At 51.6% G+C, this 24,022-nt stretch overlaps 2 protein-coding genes across 10 annotated transcripts; one reads left to right on the top strand and one right to left on the bottom strand.

The window, feature by feature from the left end:
- Positions 1 to 1,229: 1,229 nt before the first annotated feature.
- Thpo (thrombopoietin) lies at positions 1,230 to 12,807 on the bottom strand. Of its 7 annotated transcripts, none has more exons than XM_045150255.1 (8): positions 12,738 to 12,807; positions 10,658 to 10,706; positions 9,477 to 9,636; positions 9,265 to 9,402; positions 8,914 to 9,041; positions 8,561 to 8,647; positions 3,888 to 4,055; positions 1,230 to 3,681 (listed from the first exon to the last, which is right to left on the bottom strand). In XM_045150255.1, the coding sequence occupies exons 4-8, from the start codon at positions 9,275 to 9,277 to the stop codon at positions 3,034 to 3,036; spliced, it is 1,044 nt and encodes a 347-aa protein (XP_045006190.1). In that variant the 5' UTR covers positions 9,278 to 9,402; positions 9,477 to 9,636; positions 10,658 to 10,706; positions 12,738 to 12,807; the 3' UTR covers positions 1,230 to 3,033. The 7 variants fall into 7 exon arrangements, with proteins under 7 accessions (XP_045006190.1, XP_045006189.1, XP_045006194.1 ...); XM_045150254.1 differs by having other exon boundaries at positions 9,265 to 9,372; XM_045150259.1 differs by having other exon boundaries at positions 1,230 to 3,669; positions 9,265 to 9,372.
- On the top strand, positions 12,762 to 22,567 carry Chrd (chordin). Of its 3 annotated transcripts, none has more exons than XM_045150253.1 (23): positions 12,762 to 12,915; positions 13,157 to 13,260; positions 13,654 to 13,783; positions 13,915 to 14,043; positions 14,130 to 14,229; positions 14,375 to 14,462; positions 15,473 to 15,614; positions 15,728 to 15,868; positions 15,939 to 16,030; positions 16,108 to 16,255; positions 16,404 to 16,510; positions 16,609 to 16,728; positions 17,410 to 17,566; positions 18,066 to 18,286; positions 18,733 to 18,846; positions 19,074 to 19,337; positions 19,428 to 19,521; positions 19,624 to 19,680; positions 19,942 to 20,045; positions 20,492 to 20,594; positions 21,159 to 21,313; positions 21,466 to 21,565; positions 22,126 to 22,567. In XM_045150253.1, the coding sequence occupies exons 1-23, from the start codon at positions 12,762 to 12,764 to the stop codon at positions 22,176 to 22,178; spliced, it is 2,877 nt and encodes a 958-aa protein (XP_045006188.1). In that variant the 3' UTR covers positions 22,179 to 22,567. The 3 variants fall into 3 exon arrangements, 2 of the variants coding, with proteins under 2 accessions (XP_045006188.1, XP_045006187.1); XM_045150252.1 differs by having other exon boundaries at positions 22,123 to 22,567; XR_006637204.1 differs by lacking the exons at positions 19,942 to 20,045; positions 21,466 to 21,565; positions 22,126 to 22,567 and having other exon boundaries at positions 21,159 to 21,292.
- Positions 22,568 to 24,022: the final 1,455 nt, after the last annotated feature.

Below are 24,022 nucleotides of genomic sequence, written 5' to 3'. Positions count from 1 at the left end.
TTGATCATCTATAACAGTCCTGCCCATGAATGAAGAAAGAGACACCTAGAGATGTTCAAATTGGTCACTCCCACCAAGAGCTTGGTTTCTTTCTTTCCCTCCCTCCCTCCCTCCCTCCCTCCCTTCCTCCCTCTTTCTTTCTTTCTTTTTTGGTTTTTCAAGGTGGAGCCTCACTGTAGCCCAGACTGACCTGGTATTCACTATGTAATCTCAGTGTGGCCTTGAACTCACAGAGATCCTCCTACCTCTCTGCCTCCCCTAGTGCTGGGATTAAAGGCATCTGCCACCACCTCCGGCTTTTTTATTTATTTTATTCAAGCAAGTGAGGGAGAATGGACACGCCAAGGCCTTCAGCTGCTACAAATGAACTCCAGATGTGTGTGCCCCTTTGTGTCCATGTGTGACATTGCATGCTTGTGTCACTGTGTGATTGGCTTACTTGGGACCTGGAAATTATAACATGAGTTCTTAGGCTTCATAAGCAAGTGCCTTAACTGCTAAGCTATCTCTCTCTCCAGTCCTAAAATATTTTGTTTTATTTTAATTTTTAAGAATTTATTTGAGGGGGGAGAGAGAAAGAGAGAGGGAGAGAATGAGTGTGCCATGTCCTCTAGCCACAGCAAATGGAACTCCAGATGCTTGTACCATCTTGTATATCTGGCTTATGTGGTTACTGGGGAATTGAACCTGGGTCCTCAGGTTTTCATAGGCAAGCACCTTAACTGCTAAACCATTCTCTCCAGCCCTTATTTAATTTTTTTTAAAGGTGTGTGCCACCATGCCCTGATTGTTTGTTTGTTTTGTTTAAATTTATTTTTTGAGAGAGACAGAGAGAGAGATAATGGGCACGCCAGGGTCTCCAGCCACTGCAGATGAACTCCAGACTCATGTCACCTTGTGCATCTGGCTTACATGGGTCTTAGAGAACTGAACCTGGGTCCTTTCAGTTTGTAGGTAAGTACCTTAACAACTAAGCCATCTCTTCAGCCTTTTTATTTATTTGAGAAATGTATATTTAGAGAGAATGGGCATGCCAAGGCCTTGAGCCACTGCAAATGAACTCCAGACGCATGTGCCACCTTGTGCATCTGGCTTATGTGGGCACTGAGGAATTGAACCTGGGTCCTTAGGCTTCACAGGCAAGTGCTGAACCATCTCTCCAGCCATGGTTTTCTTTCTTTTAAAAAGAATTTTATTTATGAGAGAGTATGGACATCCCCGGACCTCTTACCACTGCAAAGGAACTCCAGATGCATGTGCCACATTGTGCATCTGGCTTTATTTGGGTACTAGGAAATTGAACCAGAGCCAGTAGGCTTTGCAAACAAGTGCCTTTAACCACCCAGCAATCTCCTCCGGCCAAAAGTAGTTTTATGTATTTCACCAGATTTTAAAATTTTTATTTTTTATTTTTCTTGAGGTAGAGTCTCACTCTAGTCCAGTCCAACTTGAAACTTACTTTGTTGTCCCAGGCTGCCCTCAAACTCAAGTGATCTTCCTACCTCTGCCTCCCAAGCACTGGGCATGCCCGGCTTGAGCTTTGGTTTTCTACTCAGAACTCTTCAACAGTTGGTGTATTTACTTCCTTAAGACTTGGGAATCTTTTGCATTAAATAGAATCACTGAATGATATGTTACATAGTGCACCACACTGGAGATTACGGCTTTGAGAGTGAATCAGACTAGGGTGATTCTTTTCCTACTCAGGCTATTTAAGATTGGGAACTCACCTGGCTTTCTGAAGTCTTACTTTCTTCATCTGTAAAATAGAGATGGATAATACCTACTTTTACATAGTTCTGTGGGAAATGGAGCCTGGGAGAATCTACTCCTTGAAGGAGAACATCTTTCCCTTGCTTTTTTATTTTTTATTTTTTGGCAGTATTTGGCGTTCTGGGATCCTGGCTTCTCTACCTATATGGTAGCCTTTCCTCCTTACCTTTGGGATGGGAAAAAGGAAAATGCTTATTAGTTCTTTTTACAAGACCCTTGTTGACCTTAAAGAAGTTTTTGTTTCATTGCAACACAAACCTCATATCCAGCACCAAGGAAATGCTTATTTACAAAGCTCCAGAAGCCTGCTTTTGTGTTAGGGGCCCCACTAGCAGAGATTAGGGTGGTCACACAGGGACGGTCTTGTGGCAGGTGGGAAGTGAGCCTTCCTCTGGGCTTGTACTTGTTCTCCTGCTGGGGTGAGCCCGGGGCTGGCCTTTGGCCACTTCCTGCACTTCTCTTGACCTCCACAGGAGGGAAGCAGGAGCCTGGGCCTGGTGAAGCCCCTGCTGGGCTGCCAATGCTCTTGCTGTTTGTTCAGCTGCCACATCCAGGTCTTGTCTTCACCGAACTGTCTGCACAGCCTTACCTGAGGTGTGGAAGGTCTCCCTAGGCTTCCTGTTAGCTTTCTTGGGTGGTGGGGTCCAGGGGTTCTGTTGCCTCTGTGAAGAACATCTTTCCCTTTCTTTTAATCTAGCGTTTGAGTGCTCTGATTTATTATTATTATTTTTTTTGCAGGCTCAATTTTATCTATTACATAGGGAAAGAAGAGATGACCAAACAGTCCCATTGAGAATGATAGTGAAAGGAATGGGGGGTTTGGAGGGTCTTAAACTTGAAGCAAAGGAAACTTTTCTGTTTTCTGAAACAAGATTAGTCTCTACTCCTGCTCAAAGGTCAGGCCAGTCTAACCTTTGCAGATTTATCATATGAAAAATAATACAGAATTAGTAATTTGCAAATTTATGCTGAACTAAACCAAAGATAACTAGCTGCTCTTATGAATATTACTGATAGCTTAAAAAATAGCTCCTGAGAAAACCAGCTGATGCTTTATGATTTACACAGGGAAAACCAGCCCCTTTCCTGTCCTGTGTGTCCCCTTTAGCTGGGCTTGGGTTTCAGGTGAGAGCAGGACATCTGATACAGCTGCGGTCATCTCTCAGGGCCTCTCCCGGGGAAGGGTGTGTGCCTGAGAGACCCTGCTCATGCTGGCAGTGCCCGTGACCCTTACCGTCCTGGGACGTTCTGGGAGTGAGGCTATGCTGTGGTTGGAAGGGGACCAGTAGAGTTGGGCATGATAGTCGAAGGGTCAGGAAACAGGGGGTGGTGCCTGAGCTGTGGTGGAGCTCCAAGAGTGGGCAAGGTGGGTGAAGGGTAGAAGAGTGTGTACTGTCCAGCAGGAGGATTGGTTGGGGTAGGAGAATATCCAGTCTGGAGGCTGAGTGTCAGGGAGCCTGTGTCCAAAGTTCCTGGTGGGCTGTCTGGGACTTTTAGGGTCCCGGGTGAGGCTCCAGTAAAGAGTCCATGAGTTCCATTCAAGGGTCCGTGGGTCCTGTTTGGGTATCCCAGGATTTGGTCTTGGAACCTGGAGGTTTGATTGAACAGACCAGGAATCTTGGCTTTGAATCCCTGTAGCCTGTTCAGAAGTCCGGGGCCAGTAGTTCTGGCTGAGATACCGAAGTCTGTCTCCAACAATCCAGATGTTCTGTTTGGGAGCTTGGTCAGTGTGAGGAGGAGTAGAGAGGTGCTGCTTGGGACAGCTGTGGTGGGCAGGGCCCGCCTGACACACAGAGTGGGACCTTCTACAACCAGCAGGAAGCGCACCTTTCCTCGGAGCAGTTGTTGGAAGCTCAGGAAGATGGCCTTGGGATCCTTGTGAGCTATGGTCCTGCCCTGTGGAGGAAGCTGAGGGCAGAGGATGGGCCTAAGGCAAGAGAGCAGGCCCACGTATTGGGCCTCTCTTGACTAAGTGGAAAATATAGGGTGCTGGCACATGATTCTAGCTGGGAGGCAGTACCCTGAAGATGTGGAGAATATCCTTTCTTCCCTCAGGTCCTTAGAGGGATTGAATCAGAGGACAAGTTCCTATAGGTTCCGTGCCAGGAACTTACCTGGGTTCCAATGAGGCCCTGTAGGGCCCCAAGCAGGAGGCGGACCTGTGCAGACAGCTGTCCTAGGAGGGACGAGAGGCAGGTAGGTTCCAGCTGTCTCCTTGCTGCCATCACTCCATCCAGTAGAAGAGTTACTGCTCCAAGAATGTCCTGTGCCTTGGTCTGCTCCTAGGAAGGAGAGGGAAGGGAAAAGCGGACTGCTTCAAAGAACGTGCTAATAGTGGGTGGGGAACCCACTGGAGTAGCCAGCAGGATGAATCATAGGAGTTGAGAATGGGAGAATTAGACAGGACCAGAGTTCCACCCAGCATAGGAATTTCTTCACAGTCTCCCAATAATTGGTCATCAGCCTCCGTTTCAATAGCTCCAGCGTCCACCAAACTAGCCTCGTCTTCCATGAACTCGTAGTCAGAAAGCTGCTTTATTGTAGCTCTTAGCTCTAGGTTATAGTGTTGTTGGTCTCTTCTTTTTGTAACAAAATCATAGTAACAGCATTTCTGTTTTTTTTTTTTTTTTTTGGTTTGTGTTATATGTGGTGTGTGTGTATAGTGCACATGTGGTATGTGTATGTGATGTATACAAGTGTGGGCAGATGTACACATCTCATGCATTTGCATGTGTGCAGAGGACAGAAGAAGGTGTCATATGTTCTCCATCACTCCTCCACCTTATTTCTCTGAGAGACTTAAAACATTTTATTAAGCTGGGCATGGTGGCATATGCCTTTAATCCTAGCACTTGGGAGGCTGAGGTAGGAGGACAGCTGTGAGTTTGAGGCCACCCTGAGACTATATAGCCTGGGCTAGAACAAGATACTAACTCAAAAAACCAAAAACAACAACAAAAACCCCCAAAATAATTTATTTGAGAGAGAGAGAGAGTGGGTGTGCCAGGGCCTCTAGCCAGTGCAAATGAACTCTAGATGCATGTGTCACCTTGTGTATCTGGTTTTATATGGATAGATAAGAGGGAGTGAAACTTGGGTCATTAGGCTTTGCAGGCAAGTGCCTTAACTGCTGAGCCATCTCTCCAGCCCTTGGGACAGTCTTTCACTGAACCTAGAGCTCCCTGTTTTTTAGTTAGACTGTCTGCCCAGGGAACTCCAGTGATCCTTCTCTCTCTGCTTCCTTCAACTCTCAGGTTACAGGCATGCACGACCATCCCAGACTTTTTATGTGGGTTCTGGAGATGGAACTTTGATCTTCATGCTTGCACAGCAAGTGCTTTTCCCCACAGTCATTCCCCAGCTCTCTCTCTTTTTTTAAATTGTGTGTGAATGTGGGCATTTGCATGGCACATGGCTGGGTAGGTGTGTGGTCAGAGGACAACCTCAAGTGTTAGTCCTCTCCTTCTACCTTGTTTTGAGGCAGGGTCTTTCTTGTTCACTGCTGCGTTCACCAGGGTAGCTGGCTTGCAAATGTCAGAATCCTGCTACCTCCTCACCTTAGGCATGCTGGAATTAAAGACACTCATGCTACGTGTCCAGCTTTCTGTGAGTGCCTGGGGGCTTAATTCTGGTTGTCAGGCTTGCACAGCAAGCCCCTTACCCACTGAATCATCTCTAGCCCCATCATACCAGTTCTAAGCTGAATGTAGGCTCTGGGAGTATAGGTCAATCAGTACAGTGCCCACCTAGCAGGCATGAGACCCTGGGTTCACTCCCTAGCACTACATAAAACTAGGCATGGTAGTGCTTGCCTTAGGAGCATCCAGCATTCAGGAGGTAGAGCCAGGAGGGTTAGAAGTTCAAGGTTAGGAGGCAGAGAGGTGTTTGCCTGTGAAGCCTTAGGACCCAGGTTTGATTCCCCAGTACCCACGTAAACCAGAGGCACAAGGTGGCATATGAATCTGGAGTTGTTTGCAGTGCCTGGAGGCCCTGGCATACCCATTCTCTCTCTCTTTTGGTTTTTTGAGGTAGGGTTTCACTCTAGCTCAGGTTGACCTGGAATTCACTATGTAGTCTCAGGGTGGCCTTGAACTCATGGTGATACTCCTGTCTTTGCCTCCTGAGTGCTGAGATTAAAGGTGTGCACCACCACGCCTGGCTCTCTCTCTCTTAAATAAATAACTAAAATATTTTTTAAAAGTTCAAGGTTATACTGTGTTACACAGTGATGCCAGCCTGGGCTGCTTAAGACCCTGTCTCAAAAACAAAAAACCTAAAACCTTTAAACTAAATGTAGCGATGAAACTCCATCACAATGAGCATCAAGAAATGGCAGAAGTAAAGGGCGCTTGCCCACAAAGCCTAAGGACCCGGGTTCAATTCCTCAAAGCCTATGGAAGGCCAAATACACATGTAACTGGCACATGTATCTGGAGTCTGTTTGCAGTGGCTGGAGGCCTTGGCACCTGTTTCCTCTGTCTCTTCTATCGCTTTCTGAGTGGTGAACTGAGCATGGTAATTCCAGCACCTGGGAGGCTGAGGCAGGAGAATCAAGCCCAGCTAGGGATACGTAGTGAGACCCTGTCTCAACAACAACAAAGGCAGAGCTGGAACTATAAGAAGTTAGTAGGACATGTCCTTCTGTGACCCACATGAGGGAAGAAAGGGTGTTCTAAGGATCTTGGGGGTAGAAAAATTGACCTGCCATCAAGCGTTCCCTTGAGCACTTGGAGCTGTGCCATGGGACTGCACTTTTCTCCAAGCTAATCAGATAGGTTTGTGGTCTTATTTATTTTTGTTTCTTATATAACATGTCTTCTAGCTTCTCACTGTTCAGGTTTCTTACTTCTGGACACATGGGTGTACAATCCCTCTTAAATTAGGAGCCGGGCATGGTGGCACAGGCCTTTAATCCCAGCATTTGGGAGTCAAAGGTAGGAGGATTGCCATGAGTTTGAGGCCTCCCTGAGACTCCATAGTGAATTTCAGGTCAGCCTGGGCTAGAGTGAGACCTTACCTCAAACCCCCCCCCCCAAAAAAAAAGTTAGCATATGTTCTGAGGGCAATGTCCATCGCATAGTCTAATTCTAAGTGTTCTATAGGAACATATCCACATTGTGGATGCTCAACACTTTAAAAATAGCTGCTTCAGGGATGGGGTATAGCTCAGTGGTAGAGAACTTGCTGAGAATGCACAAGACTTTGGGTCCTATTCCCAGTACTGCAAAATAGGTTAAAAAAAAAAAAAAATCAACTAGCTACTTCAGTAATGTCACATGTGAATTTAGAATCCAAATCTTTGTGTGCACGTATCCATACTTGTATGTGAGTGGGGGCTCTCATGGGTATATGTGCACTTGGAAGATTGTGGAGGTGAGGTGGGTGTGGTGGCGCACACCTTTAATCCTAGCACTCAGGAGGCAGAGGTAGGAGGATTGCCATGAATTTGAGGCCATCCTGAGACTATAGAGTGAGACCCTACCCTGAAAAACAAAAAACAAAACCAAAAAACAAACAAACAACCAAACCAAACCAAAAACCAAACCAACCCAACTAACCAAACAAACAAACAAAAAGCCCAAACAAATCAAAACAAAATTCCCCTCTGATGGTTCTCCTCAGTCACTGCCCACCTTTTCTGAGGAAGGGTCTCTCACTGGACAGGAACTTGTTCATTTAAAGGGGGAGAGAGAGATAGAGTGAATGAGAATAGGCACACCAGGGCCTCTAGCCACTTTAACTCAGGTTTAACTGGCTGGCATTAAGCCCAGGGTCCATCAGTCCCAGCACTGGGCTAAAAGTGTGCACTACCATGCCCAGCATTTTTTTTTTCTTTGTTTTTGAGGTAGGGTCTTGTAGCCCAGGCTGATCTGGAATTCACTATGTAGTCTCAGGGTGACCTTGAACTCACAGTGATCTTCCTACTTCTGCTACCCAAGTGCTGGGATTAAGGGCATGCACCACCATGCCTGGCTAGCTTGCTTTTGGTTTCTGAGACAAGGTCTCGCTCTGTAACGGAGGCTGTCTCAAATGCCTCACCCTCTGGAGGGCTGAGATTTCATGCCCAGGAGTGATTTGAATCTTGGGCCTGGCTTTTGTTATTTCAGTAGTACTTCCCAGCTTCATGTCATTTGTGGACAGCGGATCAGACTTCCTTCTTCATGCCAACTTAAGTTTGATTAGGAATAGGTCAAAGTCATGGCCACAAGAGGCTTCTATCCAGCTCTTCATGGTATTCAGCTTCGAATTTACTTAACATATTGGGTCAGAAATCCATCATCTTGTCCAAACGATGTCATCATAGGTAAGTGTAAATTAGGATGGACAAGCTGAAGGCGAGATTTTTTTAGGGAACTCAAGAATTTTAAGAATCTGGGGCTGGAGAGACGGCACAGTGGTTGAAGGTGCTTGCTTGTAAAGCTTGATGGCCTGCGTTCGATTCCCCACTGTCCATGTAGAGCCAGATGCACAAAGTGGACCATGCATCTGGAGTTCATTTGAAGTGGCTAGAGGCCCTGGTGTGCCTATTCTCATTCCTCTATCTCTCTCTCTCCCTCCCTTTTTGCTTGCAAATAAATAAATAAATAAAATTTAATATAATAAAAAGAGCTTTGAAGAATCCATGTGAAGCAGTAATGATCTGAGGATGGCAGGACTTAGAACAGCTGTTTGTTTTGTTTGTGGGGGTGGGGGGACAAAGAGGGTCTCTCAGGCGATCCTGTCTCAGCCTAGAACCTAGAACCTTGCATGTATGAGTCACACCCAAGTCCAGGGATGGCTTTCTTACCGTCTGGGTTTTCCATTCTCCCAGGCTAAAGTCCACAGCTGGCAGCAGGACAGGTGTGGACAAAGGGTTGACGTCTGGGCAGTGGCTCTATTGAGAAAGATGGGTAGGAGAAAGAGAAGGTGTAATAGAGGATTGGTATGGTGGCCCACAACTAGGTTAGTCTTCACCAGTACCATGCCCAGGCCGGAGCTTCTAAGAGAACCTCGTGTGTAAATCATAGCCCTTGCCAGGAAGTGGCTGCTGAGACACGGTGGTCTTACCAAAGATCATACTGGCAGAGCAATCATCGGTCAGGGAGTGAGGGCACCTTACCAGTTGAATGGATAGAGGGTAAAGTGCTTGGGAATTCTCACCAGTCGGCCGTGAAGGACATGGGAGTCACGCAGCAGTTTATTTAGGAGTCGAGGGTCACAGGCAGGAGGAGCCGTGCTGGACAGAGTTAGTCTTGCAGTTAGGAGAAGTAGGACCACGAGGAGCAGATCTTAGATGGAGAGAAGGGAGGTCGGTCGAGAGGGGTAGATATGGAGGAAATGATCGTGAAGTGGTGACCCAGGGATTCCCATTTAGGAGCCAGACTTGAAGTCCAGGGGTCTGCTGCTTTTCTTGGGCGACTGGACTTCCCCAGCCCTGCACCCCTGAAGCATACCTCCTTGCTCTCCCCAGTGCCATGCGGCATCTGTTTCTAGCCCTTAGTGTTTTCTTACCAGTCAGCTCCATTCTGGCTGCGGTGTCTGGATGGAGTGGCTCCCTGTCTGGGGCTTCTCCCCTGAATCTTTCCCGGGGCCATGGAGGCGGCTTGGACTCGTGCACTTCTGGGCAGAGTGGGGTGGGGCACAGGTGAGCTGTGGAAGAGGATCTAGTATCTATCCTAAAAATGACACGAATAGTTTCAAGGTTCGAGAAAAAGACTGCCTACCAGGAGGGAACAGATGCTGGGAGGCCTTGAGCTCCTGGCCAGCCCAGACCTGCCAAAGCTCCAGTTGCTCCTGAGTTTTCTAGGGACTGTGGCATATGGTGTCCCCTCTTTGTCAGGGCTCTTCGCTGACTCTGATACTGGCTTGGTACTTCCTCCACCCCTGCTGAGGACAGCAAGACATGACATGCACATACACACACATCTTAATTGGCCTCAAAGTCTGAGCAGTCTTGGATGTTAGGTGGGAGAGAATCTGGGGTGGGCATGCAGAAGGGAAAAGCTGTGGTGTGAGTCTGGGGAAGAGCATGGCAAACGGTCTGTCAGGCCGGGATGAGGCATAGCAGACATGCGCAGTGTGTTGAAGTGGGGTTTAAGGGGGAATCAGAGCCACCAGAAGATATGAATTAAAAGGCAGTATGAGAGAAACTAGCCTCTCATTCTTTCCCTATTGCCCCACACATAAAGTCTCCTGAAGTGATGTTATTCATGTGAACCAGATGAGCTCACAGTCCTAAAATTTCCTTCCTGAGGGAAGTGGACCAGAATAAAGCACCTGCTGGGCAAGGTGATGCCTACCTTACATTGCTTGTCTCACCTTAAATACCTGCCAACCTATCTGTCCTGGCTGTCCCTGCCCCCTCTGCAGACCCCTTCAAGTGCCTTCCCCGACCCCCCACATGGCTTCCTCCTCTTTTCACAAGTTGTGCAAAGAGGCCCGCACCTGATTCAATATTGGGATTTCCTGTAGGGTTGTCAACATGCACAAGCCCTCCTCCCATTATCCTCTCCTTGTGCTTTGGCCTAACCCAGCTTCCCCACTCCCAGGATTCAGAACCTTAGGAAACAAAGATGAGAGGTGGGGATCAGAGCTGTGGTCCGAGTTGGTGCTCTCTGCATGTACTTCCTCCCTGCTTTTCTCATGGCACGCAGGCCAGCCAGGAATACTCTCCTATTCCACCGAGTCTGAATAGTCCCTCATAAACCAGCAAGCACCCAACCCCCTTCCCATGCTTTGGCCTGCTCCTCCCATTCTGGGAAGGCTCCACTCTTCTGACAAAGGTCAGTGCCTGTAGGTTCCAGTTCGCCTGCCCTTCCCCCAGCTGAGAGCCCAATTCTCTTCCCGGGTCCTTCATGCCATACCCTTATTGAACCCTTCACCTCAGACCCTGCTGGCCACTCACCAGGTGGAGAGGGGCTCCAGAGTTGAGATACACAGCGGACAGCAGCACTCTAGGGAGCAGATGAGAAGGAAAGATATGTGTTGGGACTCAGCCCCTCCACAGCAGTGGGGTCACACGCCTGCCCAGGCCACTTCTGCCCAATCAGAGAGCAGAAAGCCACCAAACACTGGTGAATTCCCCCGGAAGTGACGCTTTCTACCCTAGCTGGACCTGGAGTCCCTGTCTGGACCATGGTCCACAAATGGAACCCAGCTCCTCCACCCACACACACTCCAGGGAGGATTTGCATAGGGGGATCTGTCTTTTACCAGGATATGTGCACCTGGGACCTGGCAGGGGAGAGATGAGAGAGGCGCAGAAGAAATCTGGCTGGACATGTTTGTGTCCGGAGAAGAAAGAGACAGAGCGGTCCTGTTTTAGATTGATGGGGGTTCCGTTCCTAGTTCTGCAAATTTCTTTTCCCTAGACACTACACCTGCTCTTGAAATCCAACAGGACTTTTGCTTTCATGGTTTTCTCTTTTATATCTCCCAGGGAGGCCTTTTCCCATCTTTTGCCTTTTCCAAGTGGCAGTCTAGGTGTTGCCTATATGATCTTGTCATTGGAAGACGTCATTTGAGGGGCTGGTAAGTGAGGGTGTGTTGTGCTGGATTAAGCAATGGACCCAGGTGGTACCCTTTTTCTGGAGGCCCAGGGCTTGAATAGCTAAGCCCACGTTATTTCTATGCCTGTGTCCGCCTTTGCTTGCCCTGTCTATCACCCTCTTCCATCCTTACCTCTACACATGTGACAAGAGGAATAACCAAGGCCATATTTACCCATCTTAGGAAAGACAGCTGCTGAATCTCCCCCACAAATACCTCCCTGCTGCCCCCCCTTCTTCCTTTGGCCCTGGCTATCACTAGCTCCCCTGCTTTCCCTTCAGTCCCTGTCTCCTCACAGTCTCTGTCTTCAGGGACCTCCTGGCCTGACCTTGTGCAACCTCCCCACTGTTCTTCCTCAGGCTCTCTTCGCCTGTGCCTCCTCCCAAGGATGGGGCTGTCTGCTAAAGAGTATGGCCCAGATCCCGGAATTCTTCAGTTCAGATGCCTCTCAAGATTAGGTGCTGGGATAGCTGAAAGGATGATGGGGGTGGGAGGGCATGGGGAGAGATGACCAGGAAACGGTGCAAAACCTGGGGATGGGCTAGAGGGGAAGAGGGTCGCTTGGTGAGAAAGCAAGAGGGTGATGGCTACGTGGGCTGAGGACAGGTCATTGCGAAGAGGTAAACACCGCAGGAGGAACAGCCTGTTTCTGTCTACGTCCCCGTCCTGGGGAATTCTGGAGAGAAGAGACCTAAGAAGGGATATAGGGATACAACCACAGCCAAAGGAAGAGGGGTGCTGTGGACCTCAGGGCAGGGGATCAGCTGTGATCCTCAAAGACAAGTCTTCATTCCTCCTACGGTTTTTGCCTGGTGACTGGTCCAGGCAGGCCTTAGGCCCAGTCTCTGTCCCTAAGTAGTCTGAGGCTCCAGGTCCTGGACTGGACGCACATCTCCTGGCCTGACCACCCAGTGGCCCGACAGCAATAGGGGAAGGGGGCTCCAGGCCCATGTCTCCTCCCCCTCTTAGCGCCCCCGGTTTCCTCCCTTCCCCCTGCCCACTCCACTCCCCCTTCCCCTGCAGCCCCTCCCTCCTCCCCTGCCGGTCCCAGTCCCTCCCTTCCCTCCCCCAACTAGTGATCCTGGCTGCTGCTGGGCCGGACCCCCAGGGCTCAGCCCGGCCCCTAGTGGAGTCACCACTCCGTTTACTGAAGAGGAGGGCCCCCGGCCGGGACGGCGGGCGCGGGGCATAAAACGGGCCCGAGCCGCGCCCCGGGCACTAGAGCCGCGTACGGCCCCGGGTCTGCGCCCAGCTCCCCGCGCTCCTCCGGGCTGCTCCTCCCGCCCGGCCCGGCCCGGCCCGGCCCATCGCCGACTCTGCGGCCGCCCGGACCAGCCCCTCACGGCACAGCCCCGGGCCTGGCCCCGGCCCCCTCCCGTCGGACCGCCCCCTGCCTGGCCCTCCTCCCGCCTCCCCGTCCCGCTCCCTCCACCCACCTCCCCAGCTGTCCCGTTCGCGTCATGCCGAGCCTCCCGGCCCCGCCGGCCCGGCTGCTCCTCCGCGGGCTGCTGCTGCTGCTGCTCGGCTCCCGGCCGGCCGGTGGCGCCGGCCCCGACTCCCCAGCGCTGCCCATCCGTTCCGAGAAGGAGCCGCTGCCCGTGCGGGGAGCGGCAGGTAGGTGGGCACCAGGGGCAGGCGCAGGCGGGGGAGTCCGGCTCCGGGCAAGTCCGCGCCGGCCGGCCGGGAGAGGGCCCCCGGCGCAGGTGGCTCCGCGCAGTGGGCGGGCTGGAGTCGGCGGGGGCCCCCGCCAAGCGCCCGGTGCCAAGGAACCCGAGGCCCAGCGGGCAAGAGCCCCGGGCAGGCAGCGGGCACGAGCAGCCCGACAGCGGCCGGTTAGCCAAACCCATCCCCATAGGCTGCTTCTTCGGTGGAAAGGTCTATGCCTTGGACGAGACGTGGCACCCGGACCTGGGGGAACCCTTCGGGGTGATGCGCTGCGTGCTGTGCGCCTGTGAGGCGGTGAGTGGAGCCCGCCGGACTGGCCCTCGATGGTCATGGGGTGCTCCAGCCCAGAGCTGCCCGGGAGAAAGGCTGCTCCTCAGATACTTTAGTGGTAGAGAGAAGGGCTTTTGGCAATTATTGGTTGGCCATCCTATGCTTGGCTCTGCGCTTACTGCCCTCTGCCCATCTCTTGCTTAAGTCCCATTAAAACGTAGCATTCTGTCTCCACCTTACAGACAAGGATGCTGCAGCTCAGAGAGGTTAAGAAACTTGTCTAGGATCGTGTAACTTGTAAATGGCAGCGCTGTCTGACTCCAGCAGAGGAACTCGCCCTGGTTCCTGGGACCCCTTCTTACCCTGCTGGCTTGACATGTTACACTCACTCCATTTTCCTGTGTTCTCTGCAATTAGCCTCAGTGGGGTCGCCGCGGGAGGGGCCCTGGCAGGGTCAGCTGCAAGAACATCAAACCCCAGTGCCCCACCCTGGCCTGCAGGCAGCCGCGCCAGCTGCCTGGACACTGCTGCCAGACCTGCTCCCAGGGTGAGGCCCGCCTTGCAGGGAGTTAGGGGAGGGCAACCGGGCACCTACCCCTAGGTCTTTGGAATGGGGCAGAGGGGGCTGGCCTCCTTGTGGCCCGCACAAGAAGCCAGTGCGTCTTACCCCTGGCACAGAACGCAGCAACCAGGAGCGGCATTCGCTGGGCCTGTCCTCCGAGTATCCGAGGGACCCAGAGCACCGCAGTTATAGCGACCGCAGGGTGCTGGGTGCTGGGGAGCGGATGCGAACGGATAGCCACACGGGTAGGCTGGGGCAGAAGTGGGGTCATTATAGGGGTGGACCACCAGCAGTGGTTGGCTGCACTCAGGTTACCTTCCTTTCCTCACAGACTTTGTGGCACTGCTGACAGGGCCCAGGTCCCCGGCAGTGGCCCGGGTTCGAGTCTCGCTGCTGCGCTCTAGTCTCCGCTTCTCCATCTCCTACCAGCAGTGAGAAAGGGGAATCCGGGGGGTCCAGTCCTTTGAGGGAGGCGGGGGGGCACTATGTGTACACGTGCTTCTGTGTGGACACACGTGTGCGTTTCTTTCTGCCCAGGCTCTGGGTTCAGCTTCACCAGACCTCTCATTCACACAGGCTTGATCGCCCCAGCAGGGTCCGGTTCTCAGACTCCTCCGGTAGCGTATTGTTTGAACACCCGGCAGTTCCCACCCAAGATGGCTTGGTGAGATGATGCGATGGATAAATGCTTATCCAGTCTGGGCAGGGTGCTGAGACCATGTTCTGCATTGCTTCTTTTGGTCCTCACAACAACCCAGTGGGAGGAAGGCCCTGACATTACCATGCCCATTTTACAGATGAGGGAACTTAGTCAGTAGCAGAATGTGATTTGTTCAATGTCACATAGCTAGTGAATGGTGGAGGCAGGATTTAAACCCAAGCCCCAGGTTCTTGGACCCTTCTTAGAAGGGTCTGGGGGGACTGGGGAAATGGCTTAGCGGTTATGGCATTTGCCTGCGAAGCCTAAGGACCTGGGTTCGATTCCCCAAGACCCATATAAGCCAGATGCACAGGGGGCACATGTGTCTGGAGTTCGTAATCAGTGGCTAGAGGCCCTGGAGTGCCCATTCTCTCTGTCTCTTTCTGTCTCATAAATAAATAAATAAAATATTTTAAAAAAGAAGGGTCTGGGGGCTTCATTCCATATTCCTTTCTCATTAGGCCTGGGCCACTTAGCTGGCCTGTCCTACATACTGTTTTTTATCATATATGTGTGTGTGTGTGTGTGTATATATATATATATGTATATGTATATATGTTTTGTTTTGTTTATTTTTATTTATTTATTTGAGAGAGACAGACAAAGAGGGAGAGAGAGAAGGAGAGAATGGGCACGCTAGGGACTCCAGCCTCTGCAAACGAACTCCAGATGCATGCACCACCTTGTGCATCTGGCTTATGTGGGTACTGGGGAATCGAGTCTTGAACTATGCATTTAAATATTTTATTTGTAAGCAGAGAAAGAGAGAGAGGGAGAGAGTGGGTGCACCAGGCCCTCCAGCTGCTGCAGTGAACTTCAGATGCATCCACCACTTTGTGCATTTGGCTTTACGTGGGTACTGGGGAATCAAACCAGGGTCCTTAGGCTTTAGAGGCAAGCACCTTATCCACTGGGCAATTTTCCCAGCCCCTGCATACTGTTTGATTGTGGACTTTCTTGGATCTCTGCTCTAGGTCTGTGGGGTATGGCGAGCAATGCCTCGACTGTCTTTGCGGCTCCTTAGGGCAGAGCAGCTACATGTAGCCCTTGTGACATCCACTCACCCTTCAGGAGAGGTCTGGGGGCCTCTTATTCGGCACCGGGCCCTGGCAGCAGGTACGGGAAGCAAGCAGGCACTGGGATGTGAAGATGAGTCTTTTCTAACCTGGGGATGGGATGGCTTAGAAGAGGATTTCCTGATTGACTTTCACGGTCCTCAAAATCCCCAGAGACCTTTAGTGCCATTTTGACTGTGGACAGCACACGGCAGCACGGTGTTGGAGGCATTGCCCTGCTCACCCTCAGTGACACGGAAGACTCCTTACACTTTCTGCTGCTCTTCCGGGGGATGCTGGAACCCAAGGACGGAGGTAAATGATGGGGAAGAAGAGCACGAGAGGGCAGGGAGGGTGCTCATCTCAGAGATGCCCTCGTGTGCAGCCATTGCAGGACCCACCCAGGTTCCCTTGAAGCTTCGGGTCCTTCACCGGGGACAGCTACTTCGGGAGCTTCAGGCCAGTGCCTCAGCCCAGGTGAGGGAGGGTCTGGCTCTTGCTGCCGCCTGCTGTGGCCTCTTGCTGTTGCCCACCACACTCTGCTCTGGCCCCAGGACCCAGGCTTTGCTGAGGTGCTCCCTAGCCTCACAGACCAAGAGATGGACTGGCTGGTGCTGGGGGAGCTGCAGATGGTCCTGGAGAGGGTAGATGAGCCAGAGCTGCGCATCAGTGGACACGTTGCTGCCAGGCAGAGCTGTGATGGTATGGCAGGGTGGAGCCTGGCACCTTGGGTATGCACAACCCAGAGGCACCGATATGTGCTAGGGAAGAAGTCAAGTTGGATATGGGAGACAGATCCTGGGACTCAGGGTATGAACAAGCTGGTCACCACCTATCTTGCCCCCTACAGTGCTGCAAAGTGTCCTGTGTGGAGCTGATGCCCTGATCCCAGTCCAGACAGGTGCTGCAGGCTCAGCCAGCCTCACACTGCTGGGAAATGGCTCCCTGATCTACCAGGTAAGAGTCAGGCTGCACGAGATGGGGAGGAGTAGGGCCTGAACCACTATAGGTCTTGGCTGGCAATCCAATTGCCCTTTCCCAACCTTTCCCACCAGGTGCAAGTGGTAGGCACAGGTAGTGAGGTGGTGGCTATGACACTGGAGACCAAACCCCAGCAGAAGAACCAGCGTACTGTCCTGTGCCACATGGTGGGACTCCAGCCAGGAAGACACATGGTGAGGGCTCCAGGCAGAGCTGGGCCTTGGGGCCCATGGGCCAGGGCTGCCAATGCATGGTTTATGGGAAGCTAGGTTGGTTCGTTGGGGATGTGGAGTTTCATTCACACAATCATGGACTCTCTCAGTGAGTCCTTTATTTAGCTGATATATTTTTAGTGAGCCTCAGGCTAGAGACTCTGTCCTCAGCAAGCTCATAGTTAAATGCAAGGGATCAAATAGAATAGGGCAAAAGACCATATTGGTTGCTACTATTGAGTCTTTTTCTATACTAGGAATACTAGGTATTATGTCTCTTAAGTTTTTTAATTTTAATTTTTTAGAGTTTTGAGGTAGGATCTCGCTCTAGCCAAGGCTGACCTGGAATTCACTATGTAGTCTCAGGGTGGCCTCAAAGTCATGGCGATCCTCCTACATCTGCCTCTCTAGTGCTGGGATTAAAGGCGTGCACTACCATGCCTGGCCATAGTGCCTGTTTTATAAGTGAGGAAGTAACTCATCAAGATTATATGTGGCTAAGGAAGTGGCAGAGGGGGGACTTGAAACTTCACCTATAAGGTTCTTATCCAGTGTTACTGGCATAGAGGAGATTGTGTGTAGCGGGGTCATAAAACATGGAAAGCCCTTGGATTCTGAACTCGTGTGAAAGCTGAGGCGGGCTCATTCTTCCTTGTCCTCCAGGTTGTGGGTGTCTGCCCTGGGCTTGGTGCCCGAGGGGCTCATATGCTGCTGCAGAATGAGCTGTTCCTGAATGTGGGCACCAAGGACTTCCCAGATGGAGAGCTTCGAGGGCATGTGGCTGCCCTTTCTTATAGTGGGCATAGTGCCCTCCATGATAGTGAGTGTCCCAGAGTCTGCCTGCCCCTTTGTGTCCTCTGACCTGCTGTTCAGGAATCTGGAGGACATTGCCAGAGAGCCAGAGCCTGGTGTATCTTTCCCTGCCTGAGCTCTGAATGGCACCTGGAGAGCTGGGATGGCCTTCCTTGTTGCCATGGTGCTAGCCCTCTAAAGCTTGCTGCTCCTAGGCCCTGGGGCTGTGGACAGTGCTTTCCAGCTCCAGCCTGTAATGGGGAATGCTGGGATTAAGACCACTCTCTTGGGCTGAAGAAATGGCTCAGCAGTTAAAGGTGCTTCCTTGCAAAGCCTGAATGTCTGAATGTCCAGGTTCCGTTCTCCAGTACTTACCTAAAGCCAGATGCACAAAGTGGCATATGCATCTGGAGTTCATTTGCAGTAGCAGGAAGCTCTGACATGCCCACTCCCTTTCTCTCTCTTTGCAAATAAATAAAATAAACTACCGTTCTCTCATCTGTCCCCTCTCCTCTGTTTGGACTCAGCATTACCCGTGCCCCTGGCAGGAGCCCTGATACTGCCCCCTGTGCGGAGTCAGGCAGCCGGGCATGCCTGGCTCTCCCTGGACACTCACTGCCACTTGCATTATGAGGTGCTGCTGGCTGGGCTTGGTGGCTCAGAACAGGGCACTGTCACCGCTCACCTCCTTGGGCCTCCTGGGGTGCCAGGGCCACGACGGCTGCTGAAGGGATTCTATGGCTCAGAGGTAAGAGGCTGATCATAGGAAGAGGCTTGGAAAATCTCTGAGTTTTAGTTTGAGGGGCTTGGTGAGCCCACTGTTGTTGGAGGCTCAGAGGGAGGCAGCCTGGTATTCTAGAAGAGGCATGGACTTAGCTGTTAGACAGGCCTAGGTATGAAGCTGAGCCAAGCTTTTATTATGCATTTTCCTTTCTGAGTCCTTTGAGATGATGTCTGGGATAATATATAAGGACCAGGCCTCTAATGGGGCTGGTGGGAATGGATCAGGCCATCTGAAGTGAGGTGGGCTGCCATGAACTTGGAGTCAGAAACACCTGACTTCCAAGAAGCACACCACTGCCAAAAGCTCTGCTGTTGTAGAGGCCTCAGTCTTCCCGTGTCTGCTTCTGCATGCACAAAATGGGGACAGTAGGCTCTTCAATGCCTTGTTCCGGTTCCTTGTCCTGCCTAAAGGCCCAGGGTGTGGTAAAGGACCTGGAGCCTGAGCTGCTGCGGCACTTGGAACATGGCACCGCCTCCTTGTTGATCACCACCAAGAACAGCCCCAGAGGGGAGCTGCGTGGGCAGGTAGGTGGGCAGTGGGCATGGTGGAGCAGTACTTGTGTTCTCCGAGCTCTGGGGTGGTATCCGTGCTGGGTAGTGGTGAGCATGAACTCACATAGGCTGGCAGCCAGGGATGAGTGCTGTAGCTAATAGCCTTGGCCTGGGCGCAGGTGCTGAGGGGCACGACTGTCGTGGTTGGGGGAGTTGCAAAGAAAAGCCCTGGCACTGCGTCAGCTAGTCTTTTCTCTCAGGTGCATGTTGCCAACCAGTGTGAGGCGGGCGGCCTACGCTTGGCTGCTGAGGGAAGCCAGGCCCCAGGGGCTCCAAGTGCAGTGGCAGCCGTGTTACCTGCTCCGCCTGCTGGGCCAGGCCCTGACATCCCAGCACCAGCCAAAGCCAGTGGCCCTGGGAGGCCCCGAGATCCTAACACATGTTTCTTCGAGGGGCAGCTGCGTCCCCATGGAGCTCGCTGGGCACCCAACTATGATCCACTCTGCTCACTGTGCACCTGCCAGGTAGGATGCTTGGGTAGAATATAGTGGGCACCTCAGGCAGGTTTGGGGCAAAGGGCCTGGCACCCCGTCCAAGCCTTTGCCTCTTCATAGAGACGAACTGTGATTTGTGATCCTGTCGTGTGCCCACCGCCAAGCTGCCAGCACCCGGTGCAGGCACTGGATCAATGCTGCCCTGTGTGTCCAGGTGATTTCCCTGCAGGGGAGGAGAGGTGGTGAAGGTGAGGGGTCCTTTAGAGAGGGAAAGAGGTCGATCACCCTCTGCCTTACCATATCTTTGGCTCCATAGAGAAACAAGATGTCAGAGACTTGCCAGGACTACCAAGGAGCACAGAGCCAGGAGAGGGTGAGTTGGAAGAGCGCGTCCAGGAGTGGGAGGATCTAAAGGAGCCATTGGGTTGGACTTAGAAGGAGGCAGGAGAGTGTGTATGTGGAGGCTGAGGTGCACAGGTTCTAAGTGACACCTGACTGGCCTCATTAGTGTTACTGGTCCATGTATAGGCCCTTGGGTTAGGCTAGTGTGGGACTGGCCTGAGGCTCAAGCCTTGTTTGTGTGCTCAGCTGACGAGCTCAGTACTAATGGCAGATGGGCACTGTCCCCCACCAGGCTGCTATTTTGATGGTGACCGGAGCTGGCGGGCAGCGGGTACTCGGTGGCACCCCATCGTGCCCCCCTTTGGCTTAATTAAGTGTGCTGTCTGCACCTGCAAGGTATGGCTGCCCAATCTTCTCTGGTGCCATAACCCGGCGGGGTTTGCAGAGATGGGGAGGGGGCTGCCTGGAGAGCAAAGCCCATCCTTGAAGAGGAGGGCTCAAGGATGATGAGAAGTCCCTTTGGTTTTGAGAGTAGGCTTCCTGCAGGAGAGAGGAAAGGGCTGATAGGTGCAAAGTTTGGCTCTGCCAGCTGACTGGTTTCATGCGATCCTGGGTGCTTTCTGAACCTCCCTAAGTTGCCTTTTCTCCTCTGTGAACAAATAAGGTGCACCTCCCTTGCAGGGCATACTGAGGATTTGAATTCAGGCATGTAAAGCAAACACAGGCCCTGGAGTAAAAGAACACACATATATTTCACTTGAGGTGGGGAAAGGAGAGAAGGAAGCAGGAGGATTAAATGTCCTCCCTCCTTCCTGATACCTTCACTCAACGGATCTCTACAGGGGGGCACTGGAGAGGTGCACTGTGAGAAGGTGCAGTGTCCCCGGCTAGCCTGTGCCCAGCCTGTCCGTGCCAACCCCACTGACTGCTGCAAACAGTGTCCAGGTGAGGGGCTCGGATATGAAGGCCTCCCCCTGTGGGTTGGGACAGGCCCCGACCTATGTGAGGGAGGCGTGATGGGGCGGGAGAAGGGCCTCTCAGCCACCTCAGCATTTATTGAGCACTATTCTAAGTCCAGCCTGGAGCTAGTGCTCTAGACACAGTGGAAAAAGTTTGTATGCATATTATAGTGGGGTGATTTGTGAGCCAGTTCCTGTTCTATCCATCCATCTACCCATCTGTCTGCCTACCCATGAATCCAGTTGCCTACCTGTCCATTAACCATTTGCCTACCTTTGTACTCATCCATACGTCATCTGCCCCCCTGCTGATCTTTTTATTTTCTACCCATCTATCTGCCCATCCATCCATCCATCCACCCACCCACATCCATCCATCCAGCCAGCTACTCAGTCTTCCCTTCCTCCCTCTCCACTGTGTCTTACAGACATGCACATATATCACCTAAAATAGTGCCAGAAACTTCTAGGTGGTAGGGATTCAGAGGAAAAAGAAAACGAACCTGTTTGGCACCTCTTGGCTGATTTTTGTGTCTTTCTCTCCTAACAGCAGGGTCTGGGGCTCATGCCCAGCTGGGGGACCCCATGCAGGCTGATGGGCCCCGGGGCTGCCGCTTTGCTGGGCAGTGGTTCCCGGAGAGCCAGAGCTGGCACCCGTCAGTACCCCCCTTTGGGGAAATGAGCTGTATCACCTGTAGATGTGGAGTAAGTAGGAAACTGTGTGAGATGGGCAGTGTGTGCCTGGTCTGGAGTGGGGAGACCTTCCCAGGAAGATTCCTGGAGGTGGCATTTCCTGAAGAGACCAAAGGCTCCAGTGTTCCTGGGCACTCTTAGCATCTCTTTCTATCTGGCACCAGGCAGGGGTGCCCCACTGTGAGCGGGATGACTGTCCATTGCCACCATCCTGTGACTCTGGGAAGGAGAGTCGATGCTGCTCCCACTGCACAGTCCAGCAGTGTAAGTTTGGGAGGCCTAGGGCAGTTGCTATGGGGGTTGTGGGGTGCCTGGGAGGGAAGAGGATCCCTATGAAGCCAGGAATTGCACAGTCTCCTTCACAAGTGCCATCCTACCTAGTTCATCCTTGAAGGTTGTCACTATTATTTCTTTACAAATCAAATTCTTTCTTTTTTTTTTTTTTTTTCAAGGAAGGGTTTTGTTCTAGCCCAGGTTGACCTGGAATTCACTATGTAGTCTCAGGCTGGCCTTGAATTTATGGCAATCCTGCTATCTCTGCCTCCCAAGTGCTAGGATTAAAGGAGTGCGCCACTATGCCTGGCTGCAAATGAGATTTCTAAAGCTCAGAGGGCTGGGGAGAGATTGCTCAGTGGTTAAAGGCACTTGCTTGATGCTTTAGCTTAATGGAATTAAGAAACTAATGTTCTGCAGCTAGTTTGTATACTGATTTGCTTGGAAACTTCTGGCTTTTCTGGGATCAGAGCTTCCCCCGCCCCCCGTGTCTTTCCCTATGAAGCCTTGCTCCCCATCCTCTAATGTGCGATTCCTTCTGTCTGCAGCAGCCCCCGAGATTAAGACCACTCCAGAGCTGGAAAAAGAAGCAGAAAGCTCCTAAGGGGCAGCCAGAAGGCCGGAGACCAGGAGGAAGGGCCTGAGGTGGGGGAGGGTCTGTGCTGAGGACCCTGCGCTCTCCTGTGGGAAACCCAGTGCCTTTGTCTCCTTGTCCTGCTTCTCCTCCCCCACTACCTCTGGGAACTACAACTCCACAAAGGGAAGAGGGTGCTGGGCCAGGCCAAGGCCATATCCTGCTCTGTTACTCCTTTGGCCTTTCCCATTACCCCAGAAGCCCAACTTCTTTCTTTCTGTACATAATGTCACTTGCTGGGATTTTTAATTTATCCTCACTCAGCACCAAGGGTCCCCTCACATCATTCCTGCTGTCCCTGAGCTGAGCAGAGTCATTATTAGAGATTTTTTTTGTATTTATTAAAACTTTTTTCAGTCTTTGGGCTTCAGGTGTAGGCTCTTTATGGCTTAGAATCTGGGTGGGCACTAGTGGAGAAAGGTCTGAGAGTAGGAGGTTCCTCTCTAAAGAAACCAAACCACCAGCATCATCACCACCGCCACGACCATCATGACCACCACCATCATCCCCCAACCCCCCCACCGTCATGACCATAACGATCATCACCACTACCACCATCATCACCACCATGACCAACCCCCACTGTCATGACCACCATCACCACCATGACCATCATGACCACCACCCCCAACATCACCACCACCACTACCATCATCACCATGACCACCACCCCTACCATCACCACCACCATCACCCCCACCATCACCACCACCATCACCACCACCACCATTACTACCACCATCACCACCACCACCATCACCATTTCCACCATGACCACCACTACCAGTACCACCACCACCAGTACCACCACCACCACCACTACCATTACCATTACCATCATCACTATTACCACCACCACCACCACCATCAAAACAAAGACCAAGAAGAGGCCCTTATCTTGGGTAGAATATTTCAGTATCTTAAAGCAGGCACTGGTCGAGCCAAATATTTGGCCTCTAAGCTTGGAGCTAGGCAGGCCTTCTCAGGGTGTGACTGAGCCCTGAGCTCTTTTGGCAGAAAGACAGGAAACACATGGAAGCTACTTGGCAGGACAGATGGGATGGTTCAGCTACACCTGCTTTTCGAAGAGGAAACTCCATGTCTGGTCCTCTGCTTTGCCATATTCTACTTGTACTTCCAGTGACATTATTTACCTACTTTTTATATGTTGAGTCCAGATTGTGGCATGCCAGGCTACAGCCAGCCACCAGTTTGCATTATGGAATGGTGAGGCTACCAGCAGCCATCTGTTCACCAGAGCAGTGTCTGTGTTGGTATTTGAACCATGGCTGTGGATATGTGAAGTTGCCAACAGGCAGAGGGGGACATGGGGGTCAAGGGGCCCACTGGAAGTGAGGAGTTCAGGTCCACTACTCTACAGATAGATATTCAGCTACTTGCAAAGCCTGCACTCCAAAAATAAGTTGGTTTGTTTAATAAGTTTCAAAGTTAACTATTTGATTACATTTAAGTCTTTTATAAGAATGGGAAGTAGAAAAAAAGCAAAAACAAAGTGGTTGTGGTGGTACATACCTGTAATCCTAGCACTTGGGAGGTGCAGGTCAGAAGATTAGGAGTTCAGAGTCATCATTGGTTCCATAGTGAGTTCAAGGCTAGGCTGGTTTACATAAACCCTTGTCTCAAAAAAAAAAAAAAAATTTAAAAAAGAGCTGTGGAGATTGCTCAGTGGTTAAAGGCACTTGCTTGGAAAGCCTACTGACCCAGGTTCAATTCCCCAGCACCCACATAAAGCCAGATGAAAAAAGTGGCACAAGCATCTGTTGTTCATTTGTAGCAACAAGAGTCCCTGGTGC

Source organism: Jaculus jaculus, chromosome 5 (genome assembly GCF_020740685.1).
Source record: "Jaculus jaculus isolate mJacJac1 chromosome 5, mJacJac1.mat.Y.cur, whole genome shotgun sequence".
Classification (NCBI taxonomy): Eukaryota; Metazoa; Chordata; class Mammalia; order Rodentia; family Dipodidae; genus Jaculus; species Jaculus jaculus.
Note: the sequence above shows the minus strand (reverse complement) of the source record. Positions and strands in the feature narration are given on the sequence as shown.